The sequence below is a fragment of the Zootoca vivipara genome, chromosome 12, assembly GCF_965207765.1.
Source record: "Zootoca vivipara chromosome 12, rZooViv2.hap1.1, whole genome shotgun sequence".
NCBI lineage: Eukaryota > Metazoa > Chordata > Lepidosauria > Squamata > Lacertidae > Zootoca > Zootoca vivipara.
In genome coordinates this window covers 23,694,696-23,716,469 of record NC_142595.1, presented here as the reverse complement: position 1 = coordinate 23,716,469, position 21,774 = coordinate 23,694,696, and the positions used below count along the sequence as shown (strand labels likewise).

At 46.0% G+C, this 21,774-nt stretch overlaps 2 protein-coding genes across 2 annotated transcripts; both read left to right on the top strand.

Moving 5' to 3' along the window:
* Window positions 1-10,275: 10,275 nt before the first annotated feature.
* On the top strand, window positions 10,276-13,158 carry EIF1 (eukaryotic translation initiation factor 1). The gene is made up of 4 exons (XM_035135583.3): window positions 10,276-10,418; window positions 11,710-11,873; window positions 12,074-12,175; window positions 12,447-13,158. Exons 1-4 carry the CDS (start codon window positions 10,388-10,390, stop codon window positions 12,489-12,491), a joined length of 342 nt encoding a protein of 113 aa, XP_034991474.1. The 5' UTR covers window positions 10,276-10,387; the 3' UTR covers window positions 12,492-13,158.
* A 5,895-nt stretch (window positions 13,159-19,053) lies between these two features.
* On the top strand, window positions 19,054-21,599 carry LOC118094619 (uncharacterized). Its single transcript, XM_035135173.3, has 3 exons — window positions 19,054-19,099; window positions 19,948-20,196; window positions 21,350-21,599. Exons 2-3 carry the CDS (start codon window positions 19,956-19,958, stop codon window positions 21,442-21,444), a joined length of 336 nt encoding a protein of 111 aa, XP_034991064.1. The 5' UTR covers window positions 19,054-19,099; window positions 19,948-19,955; the 3' UTR covers window positions 21,445-21,599.
* The last annotated feature ends 175 nt before the right edge of the window (window positions 21,600-21,774 follow it).

The window sequence follows — 21,774 nt, the reverse complement described above, 5'->3', positions numbered from 1 at the left end:
TTTCGGCAACACATTCCAAAATACGGGTATGCTCACATTAGAAGCTTAAAACGCAGCAAGGTCATTCCCCCCCCCCACAAAGTGCATTTTAAGCACTGTGTTGTTCACATCAGAAGGATGTCTTTGCCCAACACACAGCACCATTTTGGTTTTCCTGCCCATACAACCCGCCTGCTACTGGAACTCCTATTCACAAAGTTGTAAGCTCCATATGTGCGACAGCTGTCTCAAATTTCGCTTCACTGTTTCATCCACATTTGGTTTTCTAGCTGGAGTGAAACTGGTTTTTTTGGGGAGGGGAGGTCTGGGGGGACACACCAAACAGCAGTGTTTGGCAACAAACTACAGAAAACTACAGAATCGATATGGATCGTGGCTAATGCTGGAGGCAGAATTAGCAGTAATGTGAACATACCCTACATCTCTGTAAGTGTGACAGTCTCACAATGATGTGCTAAAGACACTAGTCAAAATAAACAGCCACAATCTACACACATCAAAGCAGCCCTAAAGCGAAGCAACAGCTTTCAATGGGGCAGTTCAATAATACATAGGAGTGCTTTCTTTTTCCACCCTGGCATTTGTTATTTCCTCCACCGTAGAAATGGAGACTGTAAGTGCTTTGGGGCAGAAAGCTGTTCAGCTTATGTCCCTTTGCAAAGCGCCATTATACACTGATGGTTCTTTTGATGGTACTATGACACTGTCCCTATTAAATGGCTTTTCCTGCGGAAAAGGCAGGAGTAGGTCTCCGCTGGTGAAGGGGAGGTGAAGATGGGACCCTCAAGCTGTACAGGTCGGTGGTATTTAGTAATTTAATTCGCTGAAATTGCCAACGCTTGTATGCATTACTATGTCTTTACACTTGGTTGGTTGGTAACTGAATTCTAGAGCGTTCTCTAGTAGTTCTCAAGTGATTGGCTAACATTGGTCACATGGAAGGGTGTCTACAGAAGGAGAGACTCCTTTTTATGTGAAGCCAGATTACTGTGTTTTAGAATCCACTGTGAGCACTGCTTAATTGAATAGAGTGTTGTAGTGCTTCTTCTCTACTTGAAAGAGAGCAAAGCTGCAGGAGAAGGTAAAAGTGGAAATCTCTCATAGGAGCTGCAAGGCATGGCCTAATTGAGATACGGAAGGCTGCATGCTGAGCTCTGGAAAGGGAGGAAAATACAGTTGTTTGGACTTTAGAAGAAGAGACTGAAGAACCATGCTTGGACAAGCATGCAACTGTAAATATTACCGTATGTTTGAATTCCTCTATAGGTTTCCGCAAGTAAAGTTTTTGAATGTTAATGTCTGGATATTGATTTAATTCCCAAAGAAAGGTGCCAGTCATATATATGATTTGAGCTTCTTAGCTGTGGTTCTGCTACTCTTGCATCAACTGGGGTGGGGGGGGGTAAAAATGGAGGAAATTACCAAGCTGTGCACATGGAGCTGGGGGATTTGAAAGAGGAGGAATGGCCGCTGCAGGAAGCAAAAAGCTGAGCGAAATGATTTGCTCACATTCTGTTGAGCATCTCCCAAGTGGCATGATGGTGGAAGAGACTGAGCTGAATGCAAGCAAAGTAGAGCTTCTAAGTCCCACCACCACCACATCAGGAGACTTTCAGCTGTGAAGGTGAATGTTCTTTTGAAGTTCTAAAGGAGGAAGGAGGGTTCCATCCTGGTGTCCCATTACACACACATGCATCAGGGTGGTAGATCAGGATTTACTGGTAGAAATCTTGGTGATATCATAGAATTGTAGAGTTGGAATGGACCCTGAGGGTCATCTAGTTCAACCCCCCCCCCTCTTTCAATGTAGGCATCTCAACTAAAGCATCTGTGACAGATGGCCTTCCAACCTCTGCTTAGACACCTTCAATGAAAGAGAGTCCACAACTTCCCAAGTAAGTCCATTCCACGCTCTTACTCAGAAAGTTCTTATTTAGATTAGTTTGGGTTTTACTGTATTGTGTCCAAAAAATGTAAAATTATTTAAAAGTTATTCCTGGTGTTTAGTCAGAATCTTATTTGCTGTAATTTGAATCCACTGGTCCGAGTCCTACCCTCTGGAGCAGGAGAAAACAAGCTTATTCCATCCTCCTTATGACAGCCCTTCAGATATTTGAAGATGGCTATCATATCTCCTTTCTTTGAAGTAGATCAGCAAATATTTTGGACTCTCGGTTATTTAATACTGACAACTGACTCACTAGATTATAGCAGAATGAACGGTAGCTTGGACCGGATTTTTGTGCAGAAGGGCTATGAGCTCTGTTGTTCTGGTGCTCAAAAACAATTCCAGGGTTTAGAATTTAATGATAAGCATACCACTTTTGCACCTGGTTCTGGTTGGTGGATCTCAGGGTATAGATTCTGCAAACCTGAAGTCTGCTGTTCCCTGCCATAGGGTAAAAAAAAAAGGCCAAGGACCCTGGATGGTTAAGTCCAGTCAAAAGTGATTATGGGGTTGCAGCACTCATCTCACTTTCAGGCCAAGGGAGCTGGCGTTTGTCCACAGACAGCTTTCCAGGTCGTGTGGCCAGCATGACTAAACTGCTTCTGGCGCAACGGAACACCGTGACGGAAACCAGAGCGCACGGAAACGTCGTTTACCTTCCCACTGCAGTGGTATCTATTTACTAGCACTGGTGTGCTTTTGAACTGCTAGGTTGGCAGGAGCTGGGACAGAGCAACAGGAGCTCACCCCATCGTGGGGATTTGAACTGCCAATCTTCCAATCAGCAAGCCCGAAAGGCTCAGTGGTTTAGACCACAGTGCCACCCACGTCCCTGCCATAGGACACCCACCACAGCATCTCTATTCAAGCAGAGCCCTTTCAGCTCCAGCAGAGAGAGGCTGCAGCAGCTATCAGCCAGCCAGTTCTACTAAACCAGGCTCTTCCCCCAAACAAGGAGGTCATTGTGGAAAGAGGCTTCTGGGTATTGCTGAACTGAGAACCAGTGTCAAGTCAGATGCATAACCCACCATGCATCAAAGTGTGGCTGCAAAGCCTTCATTGGAGGCACATTTTGATGCATGTCTTCATCCACATTCCGGATTAATACTGTAATAATGTTATGAGTTTGGGGTGGGGGGAAAGTAGGCTGTATGCAGAGATCCTTCTAACCCCTGGATCCAGCAAGTGTTAAAATATAAGCCAGGCTAGCTTCGGTGTTGAAGCGATCGCCTGGGTGATGGGCCATTAAGGGAAACAAAGTGGTTCTGTGTGAGATGGCAGGTGGGTGTGTGGTAGTGAAAAAAAGACAAAGGTGAGAGTTGAGAGGGACCTAGAAGTAAAGCAGCAAGCTGAAGAGAGAGTCAGAGCAACGTTTGAGAGCCATGTTGATTTCTGTTTCAATCCAAGGATGCAACGATGGAAGAAACAAGACCCTTTTGGGTTGTTGATGCTGTGAATCCCTCCATCACAGGCTCAGGTTGTATATACGTGTAAATAAACCATATATCATAAAGACCCCACAGTCTCCGTTGTGCCTCATTTCCAAAAGGAAACACGAACCCTGGGAAGCGCCTGGAACCCCTGGAATCTTGCATCACTCAGAGACTGGGGCTGAGCGCTTCAATAACAACAATAATTGCATTTATATCTCACCATTTTCTCCAAGGAACTCATGGCAGCATACACGGTTCCTTTCCCTCCCCATTTTATCCTCACAACAACCATGTGAGGTAGGTTCAACTCTGACAAATACAAAAGATCGGAAAAGAGAAAAGCCTTCTTTGCAATGATGAGGAATTTGGAGTTTGTTTGTCTCAAATTAGACCCTGTGTAAGTGAGATTACCCGCCAAAAGCAAGCTCATTCCTCTCATCGAGTCTGTATACATACTTAAGGTGGGTAAGTAAGAGGCATGTATATTTTGGGAATGATTCGTGTTCTCAATGTAGCATTGTTACTGGATGGCCACAGCCAACTTGGTGTGAACCGAGCCAAGGATGATGATAACAACAACAACAACAACAACAACAATTTATTTATACCCCGCCCATCTGGCTGGGTTTCCCCAGCCACTCTGGGCGGCTTCCAACAAAATATTAAAATACAATAGTCCGTCAAACATTAAAAGCTTCCCTAAACAGGGCTGCCTTCAGATGTCTTCTAAAAGTCTGGTCATTGTTTTTCTCTTTGACCTCTGGTGGGAAGGCGTTCCACAGAGCGGGTGCCCTCAGCTCCAGAGAAACAAAGGGCATAATCGGGCACAGATTGAAATCAGTGAGCTTTCTGCCACCAAGTGCAATGGAGCAAGCATTGCCAACCACCAACCCACCCAACTTCTCAAGGCCAAGGCCATAGGATGAAATAATGTACTGTATGTCGACTTCCAGGAGCAGCTCAGCCAAGCGTTGCAACCCTGAACTCATCCTTCGGACCTGACAACAATCATCTCTAGCTTATTTCTGCAAGATATTCCGCCGCCACCACCCCTAAAAATTGTGGTGATTGCGAAGGGAGGAATTTCAGAGAAGAAAATCTGGTCGGAAGGAATGTTTTGCCTTGAGGCAGTTCTGGAGAGGTGGACAAGACACAACAGGGGCGAGCTGCCTTTTAAGGTCGTTCCAGGATATTCCCTCTCCAGCCTCCTTTGTGGTTTGCAAACCGTGGGGCGGGCCCTGGCAGGCCATGACGCAACATTCCAGGGAAAAATAGGATCCCTCCTGACAAGGTAGGCGTCTCTCTCGCTGCCTCATTGGCCAAGACAGGAGAGCCATCAGGGATGCACAGCTCCGCTTCTTCTTCTTATTGCCCCAGCGTAGGGTTACTGATCCACAGATCCTTTTACACAGCCATAGGCTGCATGAGCAAAGATCTCACAAGGATGTATAGAACAGATAATTGGGGCTGAACTCAGTGGCCCAATAAGCTATATAGGAGGTAAAGGTAAAAGGACCCCTGACCATTAGGTCCAGTTGCGGACAACTCTGGGATTGCGGTGCTCATCTCGCTTTATTGGCCTAGGGCTTGTTGATCAGAAGGTCGGCGGTTTGAATCCCCGCGACAGGGTGAGCTCCCGTTGCTCGGTCCCAGCTCCTGCCAACCTAGCAGTTCGAAAGCATGTCAAAGTGCAAGTAGATAAATAGGTACCGCTCCAAGCAGGAAGGTAAACGGTGTTTCCGTGTGCTGCTCTGGTTCGCCAGAAGCGGCTTTGTCATGCTGGCCACATGACCTGGAAGCTATACGCCAGCTCCCTCGGCCAATAATGCAAGATGAGCGACACAACCCCAGAGTCGGTCACGACTGGACCTAATGGTCAGGGGTCCCTTTACCTTTACCTTTACCCTTGACAAGTAGTCTAGTACCACTTTTGCTAAAGCTGCCATTCAAAGGGTGAACCCAAATTTTGTTATTGTCAGACACATTTCATCCTGCCTGCCCTGCACATGGGAAATCTCTAACTCATGCAATGTATGCACCGAGAAGGGGAACACGTTTTGCACGGGGGTTGTGTTCAGAGGGTGGCGCATGCACGCAAAAATGTGTATACCTGTAACACCCCCTTGGAACTGCCCCAGCATGGCTAACCTTGCCTTGCTTACCAGTCTCTAGGAGGCTCTTTTGAGTCCCCACAAAATCTCAAGAGAGCCTCCCAGAGCCTGGTAAGCAAGTCTGAGAGTTTAACAGGCATCCCCAAACTGCGGCCCTCCAGATGTTTTGGACTACAATTCCCATCTTCCCCAACCACTGGTCCTGTTAGCTAGGGATCATGGGAGTTGTAGGCCAAAACATCTGGAGGGCCGCAGTTTGGGGATGCCTGGTTTAAAAGCTATTTGCATGCTAGGGAAACTCAGAGCAAAGGGAGCTTTTAAGATCTCTGCCTTGTGGGCAATTAACTTGTGGGATTTCAACCGGCCAGCTTTCAAGTACACAAGGTTGAAGTCGCACAAATTAATCACGTGTCAGATGCAATCATAATGTGTGGAGAATACCAAACATTTGGGAAGGTTGAACCTACAAGCGTGTATACACTTGCAACACACGAGTTGACCCAATGCAAAGCATCACTTCCCCTTTGGCATAAAATAAGCAGATCACACGCCACCGGGGATGAAAACAAGCACCAGGCATCTAAACCCATGACAAACAGAAAGAGTTAATCCATTCTTAAGCTTTCACCTGCATTGACTGACTGGGCCACATTCCTCTGTGGAATGGCTTATAGACAATCTGGTGCAAGGTCATCCAACGGAGTCTGTGTTTGAGAGCCTATTTATGTGCTCTGCACTGCACAGAAAATACAAATCAGGTTTGGGCAGGTATGTTCTGGTTCCAGCTGGGGAGTCATAGGAAAATAACATCCAGATGTTTCTCTGCATTGCTTTACTATAGGGGTCAAGCACCTAGGAGCCCCAGGGTCAAAACCAATTCAAGGAAGATCTGGCAACTGGCTATAGAACGCAGACCATGCCATTATAAGGTTCCAGTAGCTTCAGCCTAATAGCAGGTGGAAAAGAAGAGTGAATATCCCAAATTAAGCAGCAGGAAACATGAACAGGCCCTCCAAGTGTCCCTGTTTTCCAGGGACTGTCCCGGATTTACAGAAGCCACCCCAGTTTCTGGTTTGATTCCGGAATGTCCCACTTTTCTTATTTTCATTGGAGAAATGTTGGAGGGTATGGCAGGATGTCCATGTTTTCATTGGAGAAATGTTGGAGGGCATGGACCCCTGAGAACAAGAAGATAAGTAACTATACTAAGAAGGCATCTGAAGGCAGCCCTGTATAGGCAAGTTTTTAAATGTTTAATGTTTTATTATGTTTTTAAATACCTATGTTGGAAGCCGCCCCAGAGTGGCTGGGGCAACCCAATCAGAAGGGCGGGGTATAAATATTAGTATTAGTATTAGTATTGAACAGGACATCCCTATTTTCATCAGAGAAATGTTGGAGCGTATGCATGAAGCTCCAGGAGTATTATTATTATTATTATTACAGTACTATGTACTCACCTTAACCAACAGGTGCCAGATGGTTACCACAAGAGAAATGTCATAACATGTTACATTCACAATAATAGGGTGAGTTCTGAAAACACCTACGGTATCTCAGGTGCCACGTCAAAAGCTGCACACACTATTGTGAGCACCTTGAATACAGCCTGAAAACTAACCAGCAGCCAATGCAGCTGTTTTGGAACAAGGATTATTATGAGTTCTAAAGCCAATAATCTGGCTGTTGCATTTTGGATAAATTGAAGTTTCTGGGTCATCTTCAAGGGCAGCCCCAGGACTGAGCACCCTATAATAATCCAGTCTGGAAGTTGCCAGAACATGGAGTGCTGTGTCCCAAGTCAAGGGCGATGGAGTTGCAATTGAAGAGGAGGAATTCACAGAGGAAAGAACGGGGTGCGTGCTGCCTGATTAACTGGTTCATTTCAGAAGTCGTTTGGACAAACTGGAGATCTGCAGTATTTTGGAAATCTGAAAGATGTGCAGTGTGAAAGAGAGGCCCTGGTATCACGTGATGGCAACAGCTCATGCAGAGGCAGAGAGCCAGCTCTGTGGCATTTTTTTCCCCCGGAGTAGGGGGAGATGTCCAGTCATCAAAGCTCCCACACATGCATGCATGCTGCAGCGGGGGGAAACAGGAAACCGTACGTTTGGGGCCTCACATGAATTCCAGACGTTCTGGAATCTGTTCTGAAATTACTGCTCAGAAACTCACAAAATTCACTGCAAAGTCCAGGCATTTCTGCAGTATTCATGTTGCATCATTCTCCCAGCTAATTAATTGCTGGCTATTATTTTACAGAGGAGCCTACACATACAAGTCTTTGGGGGGGGTGGTTTGTCTTTGTTTTGCTTGTCTCTCCTGAGAAACTGAGACAAGAAAATCCTGAGTTTCACCTCAGCTGAGGTAGATCTGGCTTTCAAAATGTTTGACCTAAGGATAAAACTTTTATTGGCTTAATACACATAGACAGCACAAGTCACCAAGATAACTGACTGGATTAAAAGGACGAAGGAACGGGATTAGGTGTTTCTATTTCTGAATTGCGTTGAGAAGGCTCCTCTGCCATTATGGATTCATTGTCATTCAATCCAAAATAATCCATAATGAACTGGAAAAAAATGTTTAAAAGTACTCCCCCCCCAAAAAAAAAGAGAGTTCTTTTTGTTGGGGATAATTCAGATGGAAATTCCCAGGTGTCAAAAAATGTTATTTATGTTTGCCACTACTGCGGCCTGTGTTTTGTTAGCCCCAAAATGGGAAACGAGAGAGAACCCAACTAAAGGAGAATGGCGACTTAAACTGACAGAATATGTGCAACTCGCGGAGTTAACATATAGAATAAGAGAACTAGAACATCCGTTTAGAGAAGATTGGGAAAAGTTTATTGAATATATGGGGGGAAATTGTGCACACTTGAAAGGGTTGGCAGTGTTGCAAACAAAATCTGTCCTTACAGAGTCCTTTGTAGGTTCTCCATCAGTAGGAGAAAATACTGTAACAGAGGCCAGCCAGAGAATATTGAGAAGCAAAGCAGCTAGTAAGCCTGATCTTTATTGAACTGTTGCAACAGGGTGCCCGCTTACAGGCAGGAGAACGGAGGAGGACCCAGAACAAAAGTGTACCTGCCCTTATATAGACATTTTGAAATTCCCTGCCCTGGAGCTCAAGACCACCCCTCCATACATCATACATACATCACAGAAACCCTATGTCACAGAAAAGGCGGACTACAACAGAAACTTGAATGTTGTTTTTCCTGTCTGCCAGGTTATCTGATAATGCCTTATCTAATTTCCTTTCCTGGTAGCCTGGCCATTTCTTTGAGATGGTAATTACTTAATTCCTGAGACAATGGGAAGGTTCCCTCACCCCTCCCTCCTTGCAGAGAAACATTTGGTCAGTTTGGGAGTCAAAATGGTTTTAGGACTGTCTTCCTGTAACTGCTTTCAGTCATTGGTTTATATATTTATGTACGTGTTTGCCTTGTACATTTATGAACATTTATTATATATCTAAGACCTTAAAACTCTTATAACAGCAGCATTAAGATAAATTCAACCGTGTAAATACGTTTTGATGGATGTAATAATGGAATACTGAACGGTTTAGTTCATGTAAAATATGCAGGGATTTATGATATGCAAAATGAACCATGGAAAGAGAAGAAGGGAAGTCATTGATATTTTAAGGATGTTTAAATGAGTATTCTAAATTGTAAAACAGGAAAATTAATGAAAATTATATACTGTATATATAAAAAGAGAAGGCCCCTCTGCGCCTCTGAAGAGGGATAAAAGAGGGCTGCTGCTCTTCTGGAGTTCTGCCTGCTATAGATGATGATTAAAGTAGCACAAAATGTTAGATGCTAGGGTCCAAAGACACTGAGCCAGAGCCGAAGCTCAGATAGAGCTGCCACCATTTGTTGTCCTTCTCCACAAGTAATATGAATCTTGTGAAAGGTCAATTGAAATGGGGTGCTATTCACCTCAGCCCCAATGAAAGCAGGCTTGATTTGATGTAGCTACTAAACTCCGTTAATGAATTAAAACGTTGTTTTCCTGCGTAGCAGAACGTGATCTTTTCAATTAAAAAGGGGGCGCCTCTGGGAACGTACAGAGTGCATTTCCTACTACCAAGGAATAGGCTTCCTTCAGAAGACTTCACATTTCAGGACCCTAAAATGCTCTTTTTTAATTATTATTTAAAAAATGATGACACGAGATTATCAAGACTACCAAACGCAAATAACAAGCAAACAAAGGCAAGCACACACAAACTCACACCCTGAAAAAATGCCTCACGCAACAACGCGCATGCGCCAAACATTCGTTTCCCTCCGCCTCCACAACTACTGTGCTGTTTTTCCTTCCCGCCTGCCTTTTTTCCTCCCCCTCCCCTTAGAAAGTGCGCAGCGCCCCCTCCCCGCGCTACGTTCTTTGTCGTCCAATCCCCTTCAAGCCCTAGCGCGCAACGACGTCACAAGGGGGGGAAATCCAGTCGTGTCCAGTTTCCCGTCGCCTCCCTCGCCCCACTGCGCAAGCGTGCTGGGTTTGCACAAATACGCGGCTACGGGCGGGGCAGGGTTTGAGAAGGAGGAAAGGGCCTGAGCGTGACGGCTGCACAGCCGCAGCCTTGATTCCTCCCATCCCCCTCCAGCGGGGTTGTGCGCGTTATTCCCCCCACCACATACACAACACACCCCGTTCCCCTTTCTAGCCAATCCCTTCCCTCGCCTCCCGGTGCGCGCTGACGTCACAAAAGCCTACCCACTATATAAACGGCCGGCCGTGTGGCTCCGCCCTTCCTGCTGCCTTTTCCTTTTTTTGGTGCCCCCTCGCAGAGGTTGAAGAGCCGTTTACTTCGTCGCGTCCGCCTTTCGCCGTCGCTGCTGTTGCCTCCGACCCGGGAAAAAGCGAAGCGAAGCGCGTCGTATGTCCGCTATCCAGAACCTCCACTCCTTCGGTGAGGACACCGGCCAGAGCGGGGGGGGGGGGCAAATAGGTTGGAAGCCTCAGGTTTTTGTGGGGCGGGCGGGGGGACAGAAACGAGCCTGAAGGGCGACCGTTTGAGGGGGATCGTCGGTTGGTCCGTAATCGAGGGAAGGCCTCGGAGGAGGCGAACAGGCCTCTAATGTCGGGACAAAGGGCGAGGCTCAAGCGGGCCCTGAACTAGGGAGAAAGAGGAGAGGCTGACTGGAAACTGCGGGAAAGGGAGGGGGCATTTTTTCGAAAAGGGACGGGGGGGGGCGAAGAGTCTGGGGCGGAGCCATGGCTGCGGTAGAGAGGGCGGAGCCTGTTGCCGCGTGGGAAGGGGGGACAATGGGGGGACGGGGGTAAATGGGGAGGAGCCTCTTGACCGCGGTGTTGTTGGGGGTTTTTTCGGGGGGGGAGATGCTTAAGGAAGGTTAAAGAACTTAGATCGAGGTTGGCATGAAGCCAGTATGGGGGGGAAGCGAAATACTTTTCGATAGGCTGGAAAGCGAGGCGGGAGTTACGGAGGCTATGGGGGTATTGGAGGCGATGGGGGAGAGTGCATTTGGTAGGAAGTTCGCGGGGGGGGGGGGCTTAGCGCAAATATTCTAGTGTATTGGACGTGGGGAGGGGTTTTTCTGTAAAGATGATTGATCGGCCATGGGGGCTGCGGGGAGCCAGATTTTTTTGTGGGGGAGAAATCTCCGAGGAAGCCCGAGCGGGGGGGGGGGCGCATCAAGATGCTGGTTTCTTTCTCTGTGTCTTGGTGTTTGGGGCCACGAGAGGCTCCGGGATGTGGCGTTTGCTGAGCAGCCTCTGCCATCTTCCCTTTTCTTCTCTCTCTCACCCCCCCCTCCCTCTGGCTTCACTGACGCAGTTGCTAATTCTTGGCGGTTGCGTCAGCCGGAGACGAGGGAGGGGCTTCGGAACAGGGAGAGGCGGCTCGACGGGTGTCACGTGGCCCGAGAGGAAAGGGCTGTTTTCAGGGCCTGCAAGAGGAAAAGAGAGCAAAGTACTGTGTAACCGGGTGTCAGGGAAGAGGCCCGGATCAGTGATGGAGTAACACTCTGTCTCTTATGCCAACTCCTTTCCTTGTGGCTAAGCAGTTCATTTATGGCACTTTGTTTGGTACATAGTAAATAGCTCTTGGGCTTTTGAACAGGAAAATGAAGTGTTGTAGATGGTGTTGAGAAGGCGGCATTGACAAAAATAAGCACCTTCACACTTTTAGCAGGGGTGCCATGTCCTTTGTGTAGCTTTTAACCCTTTCTTTCTCTTTCCAGACCCCTTTGCTGATGCAAGTAAGGGTGATGACTTACTTCCTGCTGGGACTGAGGACTACATCCATATAAGGATCCAGCAGAGAAACGGTAGAAAAACCCTCACCACAGTCCAGGGCATCGCCGATGATTATGATAAAAAGAAACTGGTGAAGGCCTTCAAGAAGGCAAGTAGCTTCCATCTTTTGCAGAAAGAACTCAAAAGTGCTTGGAGGTGTGGCAAAAGATGCTTGTGCTTTGGTTGATAGAAGGTGATCTGTTTCTTGGACACCTCAGCGTATATTGCGGCAAAGCTCCTTCCCCCCCCCCCCCAAAAAAAAATGCTTCTCTGAGATTTATTTTTAATACTTGATTTTTATGTCTGTAGAAATTTGCCTGCAATGGTACCGTGATTGAGCACCCAGAGTATGGAGAGGTGATCCAGCTTCAAGGGGACCAGCGGAAGAACATATGTCAGTTCCTTGTTGAGGTGAGCATCTCAAGGGAGTCCTTAAACCTCCTGTTTGGCTTATTGCTGCTGTTCTTGCATTTTAAGATGGGCATAAGGTTGAATATGTTCATGATGGATCACAGCAACTGAATTAAGACAACCACACAGCCTGTAAAGTAACTGTTTTTAACTTTTGTTGGTTTGTGTGGTGGCTATCGAGCTGGTGAGTTTTTAAAGACACCCTATTGTATAGACTGCATTCATGAGTTGGTGTTTGAAGCCACATTCACTTCTCTCTTTCCTTCTGCAGATTGGACTGGCTAAAGACGACCAGCTGAAAGTCCATGGGTTTTAAGTGCCTGTGGCTCGCCAAAGTCTCAAGGGGGAAGACTTCCCTAAGATGAGAAATTCCTTGTGCCCCGCATCACTAGTTTAAAAACAAGCCAGCTTGCAAAATGTAATCGCATCAGGTTCCCCTTAGTCTGGACTAGTGTAACTCAGCAATGTAATAAACTGACAAGAGCCCACGTTGTGTCGTCTTGCTGTTCCTCATTTAAACCAGGCCCAGTTGTGGTATAAAGCCAGAAGCTTATTCTACACAAGACACTTCAGATAAGAGGCCATGAATGTTTTGGCTGTGTTGGGGACTTTCTAAAAAACTTTCAAGCCACCATGTCATAGAAATTGAGGCTAATAACTAGAGGTGCTTGTCTGGAACAAACTGTGACACTTAAGTGGCAGAGTGCAGAGTTTGGGTCTGAATTGCCTTCGTACATCTGAAGGAATCTTCCTTCAAAGGTATCAGGGGATGTGGAAACCAAAGTCCCCGTTCCCAGACCCATCGATAGCAGACTCAATCTGTGGCTTAAAGTTAAGGGAGCAGTTTTAAAATAGGTTTGTCATTGTGGAGTGCTGCTTTTAACAACTAATGACCCTGTGAAGCAACAGTTTTCTTGGTTCAAGTCCTGATGTTCTGTGAAATGTATTTAAACAATTATTTAAATAAAAATGATTTTCAGAAACAGTTTCCTTGTCCTTTCAATACCCTGCTAAAGGGTACACCTATAGGGTTTTTTTGTCAGCTGAAGTAGCAGTTCACAAACTACATTTGATCTGTGCCACTCCAGCCTAAAGTTGTAGGCATCTCCAGAGGAGGAAGATCTTCTGACTATAAGCAGACTTAAGCACTGTCCAAAGTAGAGGTTCAGGAGATAAATTCTGAGTTTAGGTAGAAGGGACAGGAAAAGTACAACGCAATACCATGCCCTGGTATCCCCAACATAATTGGCCTGCTGACCGTTGAGTTGCATCACAATGCTGAGGGATGATCTCTGTAACATGCTGCATCATTTTATTGGTTAGGCCTTTTGTGTAGCAGTGTGCTCAGAATGTTTGTGTGTTAATGCAGCCTAAAGAGACTGAGGATGGAGAGTTACTTTAAATGAATACCAAAGTTTAGTAAGCTTAATATGTAAAGTGCTTCAGTTGGGCTTTACAGATCAGGAAGTTCTGTTTGTGCCATTGGTGAAAGATGGGTAGGGTGAAGAAGCTCGTGGGTGCAGTCCTGCAATAGTAATAAGAATAGCCGGAGGTGGCCTGATGTCAGCCATGATACACTTTTTAAGAAGACGAAAGAGATCTGGCCCAGGGTAGAGCTTGTAGATTCCATTAAGGGGTCAGTTTCCACACAAACCACTTTAGGCATTTTGAGCTCCACATGGAATTTTTCTCTTCAGGGTGTGACAAAAGTCCTTGCAACAAAGGGGCCTATTCCACTGTATAAGTGGTGGTTCTAAATCATTTGTTGGTGCCATTTAGTGGCCCAAAGGTGGTGTTCATGGTGTTAAAACATAATTCCAAATAGGGAAATGGCTGAGGCAAACAATTATGTAACAAACTGACACTTGCAGGAAGTGCCCCAGTTTTCCAGCCTAGTCACTTTGCAAGGAAGATAGAGCTGGGAGTATTTAAAATCTTAAGTGCAGTTCAAAAACCTTTTGTAGCTGGTATGGGGCGTATTTTTCTGTGTGTGTCAGGAGCTAAAATCTAGTGTGTGGACAAACTTACCTTGCAGGCTGGTGGGCAAAGCCAGTCTACTAGAACATACATCAGTAACACTAATAACTTGTGCTTATTCAGGTGATGGTTATGTACAAAAATACTAAGCGTGCATACACAAATCTCATGAATGTTAAAAGATTATGCAAGTTTTCCTTAAGTTCCTCAAATATTTAGCCAGTATGCAATCTGGAACAGTTGGCACTGTATACTGTGTAGCGATGGAATTGATTTTTTAAAACTGGCTGTCTCCATTCCACAATATTTATTAGGTCTCACGCACTTTGCTTGTCGACACTTTATCCTGTGGATGTGACTTTCCACTGAGTGACTCCTTGTTAATACTTTCCTATCAATCCTTTTCTCATCTATTAAAGTCAAGAGTCTCTTAGTCTATTTCCTTTTTTTATGTGGGTGTTAAGAGAGCCAATTTGGTTCTGATACATTAGTGGCGAATAAGCTCCTGGCTATTGAGTTTGAACTTGACTGGTTGATGGAGTGGATTTCCATACCCATTTATCAAGAGATAAATAGTCAAGTAACGTGACTGCAGGCAGCTACTGTGTGCCCATAGTTTATTGCTCACGTTGATAGTTTTATATACTGTACAATGACATGTCTACATTCTAGCCATCTTACAGCTGAACAAGGAAGGTAAAATGTACTGCATAAGTACTTTGCTTCCAGATAAGAGAAAATAGAACGATCATATTTAGTGAAGTGGGGGACTTCCTAACACCCTCTTAGTTTGTTCAGAAATGTAGGAGTTTGTTCAATCTTGGCCGCCTTGTAATTTTCAGTGCACACTTTGAAAAGACATTAACATGGAGGTGCACATGAAATAATTGCAGTGCTGGTGGTCAAACACAAGAGGGAACCCCTTGTATGCCGCTTGAATCTCACTGAATTCTGGCTGTTGCAGGGAATTCAACTATGGCAACGTTTCTTAGACAGCTTTCTGGGGGCCACCAGTATTCCCTTGTGATCCCAAAGACCATGCTGAAAATAATGTAAGAAAAAGGTGAATAGTCGAAATTTTCACTACATATAGTGAAGAGTTAAACTGCTATTTTGAGACTTCACTGAGTAGCAAGTTGTCTGAGCAGGTGTGTGCAACAGAAACTTCAAAGAACAGAAGGGAGATTAATAAAGGCAAAGGGGAAGACTTGGATCATAGGAATATAAGGTAAGGAATGATAAAAGTTCAAGATGGTTCATACTGGCATTAAATATTTCCAGTTATTTTGTAAGCTGCTGTGGATCTTCAAGTGCATAGAGCACTGATCTTCCTGTTTGGTTTGTTTTTAAATCTTGAGTTCTAATGAAATGTGTTCCATAGATCCACAAATTTTTCCTGCGAGATGCCAACTTTAGCAGCATAGCACACAGAAATTCTATCGGTGCTGCTTTTTCCCCATCTGTGGCACGTGCAAATTGGTACTTCACAACATTTTATTCAGCGAAAAAATCCAGTTGTGGTAGAATACACTGATGCAGAGCTTCGCTACTAGAATTGCTGCCTGTTATTCTGCCCTTTTAGAGCCATAGCCTCTGTCCAGAGAACTGGAGCGGCTGGGCGGGGAAAGCGGTAGCAGCCCTACCTCCACATCTGACACTGTTTAAACTAGGCAGGATGTCCAATTGGAAAGTCATAAATCAAGCACAAATAGGTAGCTTGGTCTTAGCAGGAAAGCACGTCTTCCTAGTCTTCCTAATCTTCCAGTAATGGTAGAATAAATTGTTTGTGTTCCTCTCAGAAGGGAGTGTTGAATCGGTTACTTTCCCATCTAATTGCCCTTTTCCCTTGCTATTATTCCCAAGAAAAGGGTTTGTTTAAACAACAGCCTCATGGGCTGATGCATCCATCTTACGCAAGATGCTGCAGGGAGGAGAGATGTCAGAGGAGACAGGAGGGGATGAAAATCAATCTCTGCAACTTTGTGGTGACGTCTGCAGCAGAGGGATTGGAAACTCAAGACCAAACCTTCCTCTTGTAAAGGTACTCCTGTGCCCATGTGATCTGTTTTGAAGAGTGGGTCAAGAGGCCTGGCATCCTCTCTCCACACTGGCAGGCTACTAACTGGACGTAGAGCAGGCATAGCCAAAATAGTGTTCTCCAGATAGTCCTACAACCCCCATCAGACCCAGCCGATGTAGCCAATGGTGAGGGATTATGGGAAATGTAGTCTGCATCTGGGGGGGGCACCGCGTTGCTGCCCCTGGCCTAGAAACTGCCAACCTGAGACATGTCTTTCTCGTAGCTATGCTGAACCCCACCTGGGCATTTCTCTAATTCAGCCAGGCTGGAGCCCTTAGCATTCTCAGCCAATGACACTGCCACTGACTGCCACTTCCCTGATGCCTGCCATTTTCACTCCAAGATGATGCTAGGCCCTGTTTGCTCTGTGGGTAAATTCTGTTTGGTTTCATTTTTTTTAAGTGTTGGCAATTCTTATTTGTAATACAACATCCTTACATGCAAACTATACTGTTTCAGCTGAATGGATATCCTAGTTTGATCAGTTTTCTTACCTGTTCTGGATGCATGGCAGTAAACAAAGACCAGAGAGGGAGCAATTTTCTTGTGTTTTGTGTCTCGCGTATTTTTCTTTCCCATTCAAAGATGGTTTTGGGACGAGATGGAGAAGTGCAAGCTAAGGAAGCACAAGTCAGTTGTGCATCCCATCAGCCTTTTGCCGTGTTTGAAAATGTCTTTGCGTTGTGTTATTTTGATCAACGTACCAGAAGTTGTTTCTTATTGGACTGGCAGCCTCCTAGATCTTCAAAACAGCCTTGGTTTGTATGAGGCTGGTGTCTTATTGTAGGAATTCAATGCATTAATGTAGGCCTAAAGCTTCCTCTTTTTTTCCTTTCTTTTCTGGCATTGAAAGATGAGAGTTTGGGGATGGCAGCAATCTGGGGAGCTTTAGCTCAACATGTTATTTCAGGAAACCAGAATGGAAGGCAGGCGGGTAGCGGGGAGAAGGTAAGAAAATACAAATTTATTGCCTTACATGATGGATGTTATGAGGCTATGTTTACAGTCCCACTTTCTTTAACAGCTCTTATGGTAGCAAGTTGACACTTTTTAAGATGATCTATCTATGCATCATCGAAGTATTTTTGCTCCACAAAGAAGACGGGGAAATAACAAGAGGATGATGAAAGGATTGCATCTGAAAAACAAACTTCATCTTTACACAGCATTTGCAGCTGAGGTCCTTCCTTGCCACTTAAGACTTCAAAGATGCTTTTAGTGGAGTGTGGTTTCTTTTCCGTCGCTGTTAGATCATTCTCCACCTCCTCCAGTGGCATTGTGATGGCTGATGTGCTCTATTTTTAAAATAAACTATTTTAATATGTGTTTTGTGTCAAGTACCCTTGGTTTCCATTTAAATTCTGTCCCCCCTCCCTCCTCAAACTTTGTTCTGATGTTCAGACAGTTGCTAGGTCAGGTTTACCTCTATCAAAACTGGTTCATATGTATCTATATGTGCTCAGAAGGTTATACAGCTGCAGCACTTTTTCCACATAAGGACATAGCATGAGACTGCTGGATCAGGTCAGTGGCCCATCTAGTCCAGCATCCTGTTCTCACAGTGGCCAGCCAGGTGTCTGTGGAAATGGGATGCAGGTGGCGCTGTGGTCTAAACCACTGAGCCTCTTGGGCTTGCCGATCAATCCCCGGTTCGAATCCCTGCGATGGGGTGAGTTCCCGTTGCTCTGTCCCAGCTTCTGCCAACCTAGCAGTTCGAAAGCATGCCAGTGCAAGTAGATTAATAGGTACCACTGTGGCAGGAAGGTAAACAGCGTTTTTGTGCACTCTGGTTTCCATCACGGTGTTCCGTTGCGCCAGAAGCAGTTTAGTCATGCTGGCCACATGACCCAGAAAGCTGTCTGTGGACAAACGCCGGCTCCCTCGGCCTGAAAGTGAGATGAGCGCCGCAACCCCATAGTTGCCTTCGACTGGACTTAACCATCCCGGGGTCCTTTACCTTTACCATTTTACCTGTGGAAATCCTGCAACCTGGAGGGTCTGAAGTATTTTCCTTGAAGCTTGAATTTGTTTGATTCTGGATTGTTTGATTCACTGTTTTAATGTATTGTAAACCGCTTTGAGATTTTTCCTTTAAAATAGAAAGCAGTATAGAAATGAAAGTAAGAACAACAACAACAACAACAACAACACTCTGCCCACCTGTGATTCACAGCAACTGGTATTCAAAGGCATATCCTCTTTTAAAGCTACCCAAGGGAAAAACAGATTTGAGGAGGCTTGGGGAATGATCACTCTAAGACAGGTATCCCCAAACTTCAGCCCTCCAGATGTTTTGGACTACAATTCCCATCTTCCCTGACCACTGGTCCTGTTAGCTAGGGATCATGGGAGTTGTAGTCCAAAACATCTGGAGGGCAGCAGTTTGGGGATGCCTGCTCTAAGAAGATAGACAGGGGCTTGACCTATGCCACCACCTCTCACTGTCCCCTTAAAACAAACCCCCAAGAAATCTAGCTCCTGTCGAGTTGCCTTACACCAGCCTTCCCCATCCCGTGCTAGCAAGGGATGATGGGAGCTGGAGTCCAACAACATCTGGAGAGCACTGGGTTGGGGAAGGCTGAATGCTGGGCTTTTATTGAAACGGCTTGGCTGAGTTTTAAGCAGCTGCAGGTGAGCAGTTTTCACCGTGGTGACCCAATAAAAGGGAAGGAATGGGCGGAAAGACATCCCCCCTCCCTTGCAGGAATTGATTCTATACCGCTGACGTAAAAGAGAGTAGGAGGAGTTATCTCCATCAGGGGGAGGAGCAAGCCCACAGGCCTTTAAGAGAGCACCTCACTGCTTTGGAGAAGAAGAGAGAATCCTGTTGAGACGGAAGCAGAGCACTGACTGAGGACTCCCAACAGGTAAGGAGAAGGAATCCTTGAGTCATGCCTTCCCTGACCAGGTGCCATCCAGGTGTTTGGGACTATAACACTTATCCACTGAGATGGATGGGAGTTGTCATCTAAGACATCTGGAGGACGCTCAGTTGGGGAAGGCTACTCTTGAGTAGATAGGGTTTTTTAGATGCTAGATCTAAAAGATTCAGGACAAGCAAAAGGGCGTGCTTCCGCACAGAGTGCAGACTGAAACTGGGGGATCTGTTGCCACGAGATGTTCTGATGGCCACCAATGTGGCTTTAAAAGGGTGGTGGGAAAACTACATGGAAAAAAGTCAAATAACAACTGTTGCGACGATGGAACCATCTCCATCAGAAGGTTGTGGACTCTCCTTCCTTGGGAAGCAGAAGTTGGATGGCCATCTGCCATGGATGCTTTAGATGAGATTCCCGCATTGCAGGGGGTTGGACTGGATGGCTCTTGGGGTCCCTTCCAACAATTCTATTATTCTAATGGTTACTACAATGATGACAGTGGTGTGCTGTCTCCAGTATTGAAGGCAGTGCCTCTTAACACCAGTTGCTGGGTCTGCCAAGTAGAGAGAGCGCTGCTGCACTCCTGAATTGCTTGCAAGCATCTGGTTGGCCGGTAGTACAACTGGTGGGTCCTCAGACCACCCATTGGGAACCACTAGTTTAGACTTTAAAGCCTAGCAAATGCATGATGGCGTGAATGTGTACATTACGTTAACTAAAGGTGGGTAAAAAGAAATCCAGGCTATGCAATAGAACTTAATCAGCTCCATAATTTATGTGATGCTGGGCAACCACCCCACCCACCCCCTAAAGTCCTCCTCTTACTATCTTCCAAGTTCCAGGCATGCACACCAAGGTACTTACCAGCCTGCTGCTGATCACCTTCATAGCCACAAGCCTTTTAAGATCTGTGTCCACGTCCTATCAGGGGGGTGGCAGGCTAAGCAGGCAAGCCAAGGCTGGACCACAACCGGAGAGGATGCAGAGGAGCAGCAGTGGCGGTCCCATCCGCAGGGAGTGGCCAGGACATCTTTCTGAGGACCAGAAGGATTTGGTCGCCCAGTTCCTGCCTTACCTCCGTACAGGTAGGAGAAACTGCACACATGCTTCTCGCATTCTCAGTAAGACCTTTGCAGATCGTAGTGGATGGCTGGGGTTCTTCAGAGCAAGAGAGGCACTCCCAAAGTAAGAACTAATAGTGTGCATCTCCCTCTGCCAAGGGGTTAATCTGGCTGTGCAAATGAAACGACAGGCGAAGCATTAAATAAAATATTTACTCAGCCCTCCGTCTTGCTTCTCCCTACATGCATGGTGTTTAATACATGCAAGTATGTTATGAATATTCATGCATTCACTCATCCCTTATTATTAATTTTAAAAGGGGCACTTAAAGTGTTAAATGCAAAACCCGCTACAGGATGAAGGAAGAGGTTTCTCGGTGACATCTTAGAGGGTGCTGCCGATCAGTACTGTGCAGAGCGAGCTTCTGCTTCAAATTTGCACTGCCATTTCCCCCCCCCCCCAGCCCTCAACCCTGGACAGGGAAGGCAGATTTGAAGTGAGCTGAGTGGGGAGACTCCGATCTGAATGTAAACCTGCCTCCTTACTTGATTGAACCAGGATTGGCAGACCTGTGGTCCTCTGCTGTTTGGACTCCCTTCAGCCTCAGCCAACATGGCCACAATGATCAGGGGAGGTGGTGAGAACCATACTCCCAAAAATATCTGGAGAATCACAGGCAAACCACTCCCTGGCTTCAATCTTTAAACTGTCTGGGTGGTTTGCAAGTGTTTCCATACTGCTCTGAGAGCACAATTTAAAACCTCTAACTTTTGGAAACATGGGATGCCAAAGAAGTACTTTGTGGTCTCCATTGGTAGTGGAATTACCGGTACCTCCAAATTGCGAGAGAGAAAACAGCACATTATATTAATGGTCTGAATGTGACTAACTCGCTTTGTTTTTAAATGGCAGCAAAGGGTGGGCAGTCAGAACTGGGGATGCTGGAGGCAGAAACAGGGAGGGGTGTTTTTTCAGCCATCTCCTCCCCTGCCAGTGTCTTGATGTAAATCCCTTGCCCTGAAGCTGCTATTAGCCATAGGAGAAAAACTCCAGCAGACCCCATCGCTCTTGATGATCTGCAGAGAGTGGGCTGGCAGGACTGAGATTGAGGGCAGGTTTGGCCAATCCACCGCCTGCCTTTAGTTAATCGCACCGTGTCTCGTCCCCCAACTGCAGAATTTGCTGGCAGAGTGCAGGACCCAGAGGCTCATTACCCCAGCTGGATGGACTTTGGACGGCGAAGCTCTGAGGACTTGGAAGGAGAGGCCTAAGTGACCCGTTTCCCAGGCCAAGCCAGGCGGGGAAGGAAGAGGCAGCGATGCACATTCTAAATACATTATGAGCATTTTGTAAATGTCCAGACCCGTTCCTCTTGCGTGTCTGTGCCAATAAAGCTGTGCCAATGCTATCTCTGCCTGAGTGGCTCGTGATTCCACAAACTGGGGAAGAGGACAGAAGCAGCGGAGCAAATTGGTAATGTCCCAGTCGGAAGACCTGGAGGGCTAGACTAGACATTTATAGGATGGTGCTTTTAAACGTCCAGTTTAAGAGTCATTGGTGATTATTGAATTTTGTCATTTTCTTTTTCTTTTTTGAAATCA

Bases quoted from the DNA above. Each gene is read 5' to 3' on its own strand.
- EIF1 (XM_035135583.3), top strand. From the start codon at position 10,388: ATGTCCGCTATCCAGAACCTCCACTCCTTCG. The intron at 11,874-12,073 runs GCAAGTAGCTTC...TTATGTCTGTAG, and splicing joins TGGTGAAGGCCTTCAAGAAG to AAATTTGCCTGCAATGGTAC. The intron at 12,176-12,446 runs GTGAGCATCTCA...TTCCTTCTGCAG, and splicing joins TATGTCAGTTCCTTGTTGAG to ATTGGACTGGCTAAAGACGA.
- LOC118094619 (XM_035135173.3), top strand. From the start codon at position 19,956: ATGCACACCAAGGTACTTACCAGCCTGCTGCTGATCACCTTCATAGCC. The intron at 20,197-21,349 runs GTAGGAGAAACT...CCCCAACTGCAG, and splicing joins CCTGCCTTACCTCCGTACAG to AATTTGCTGGCAGAGTGCAG.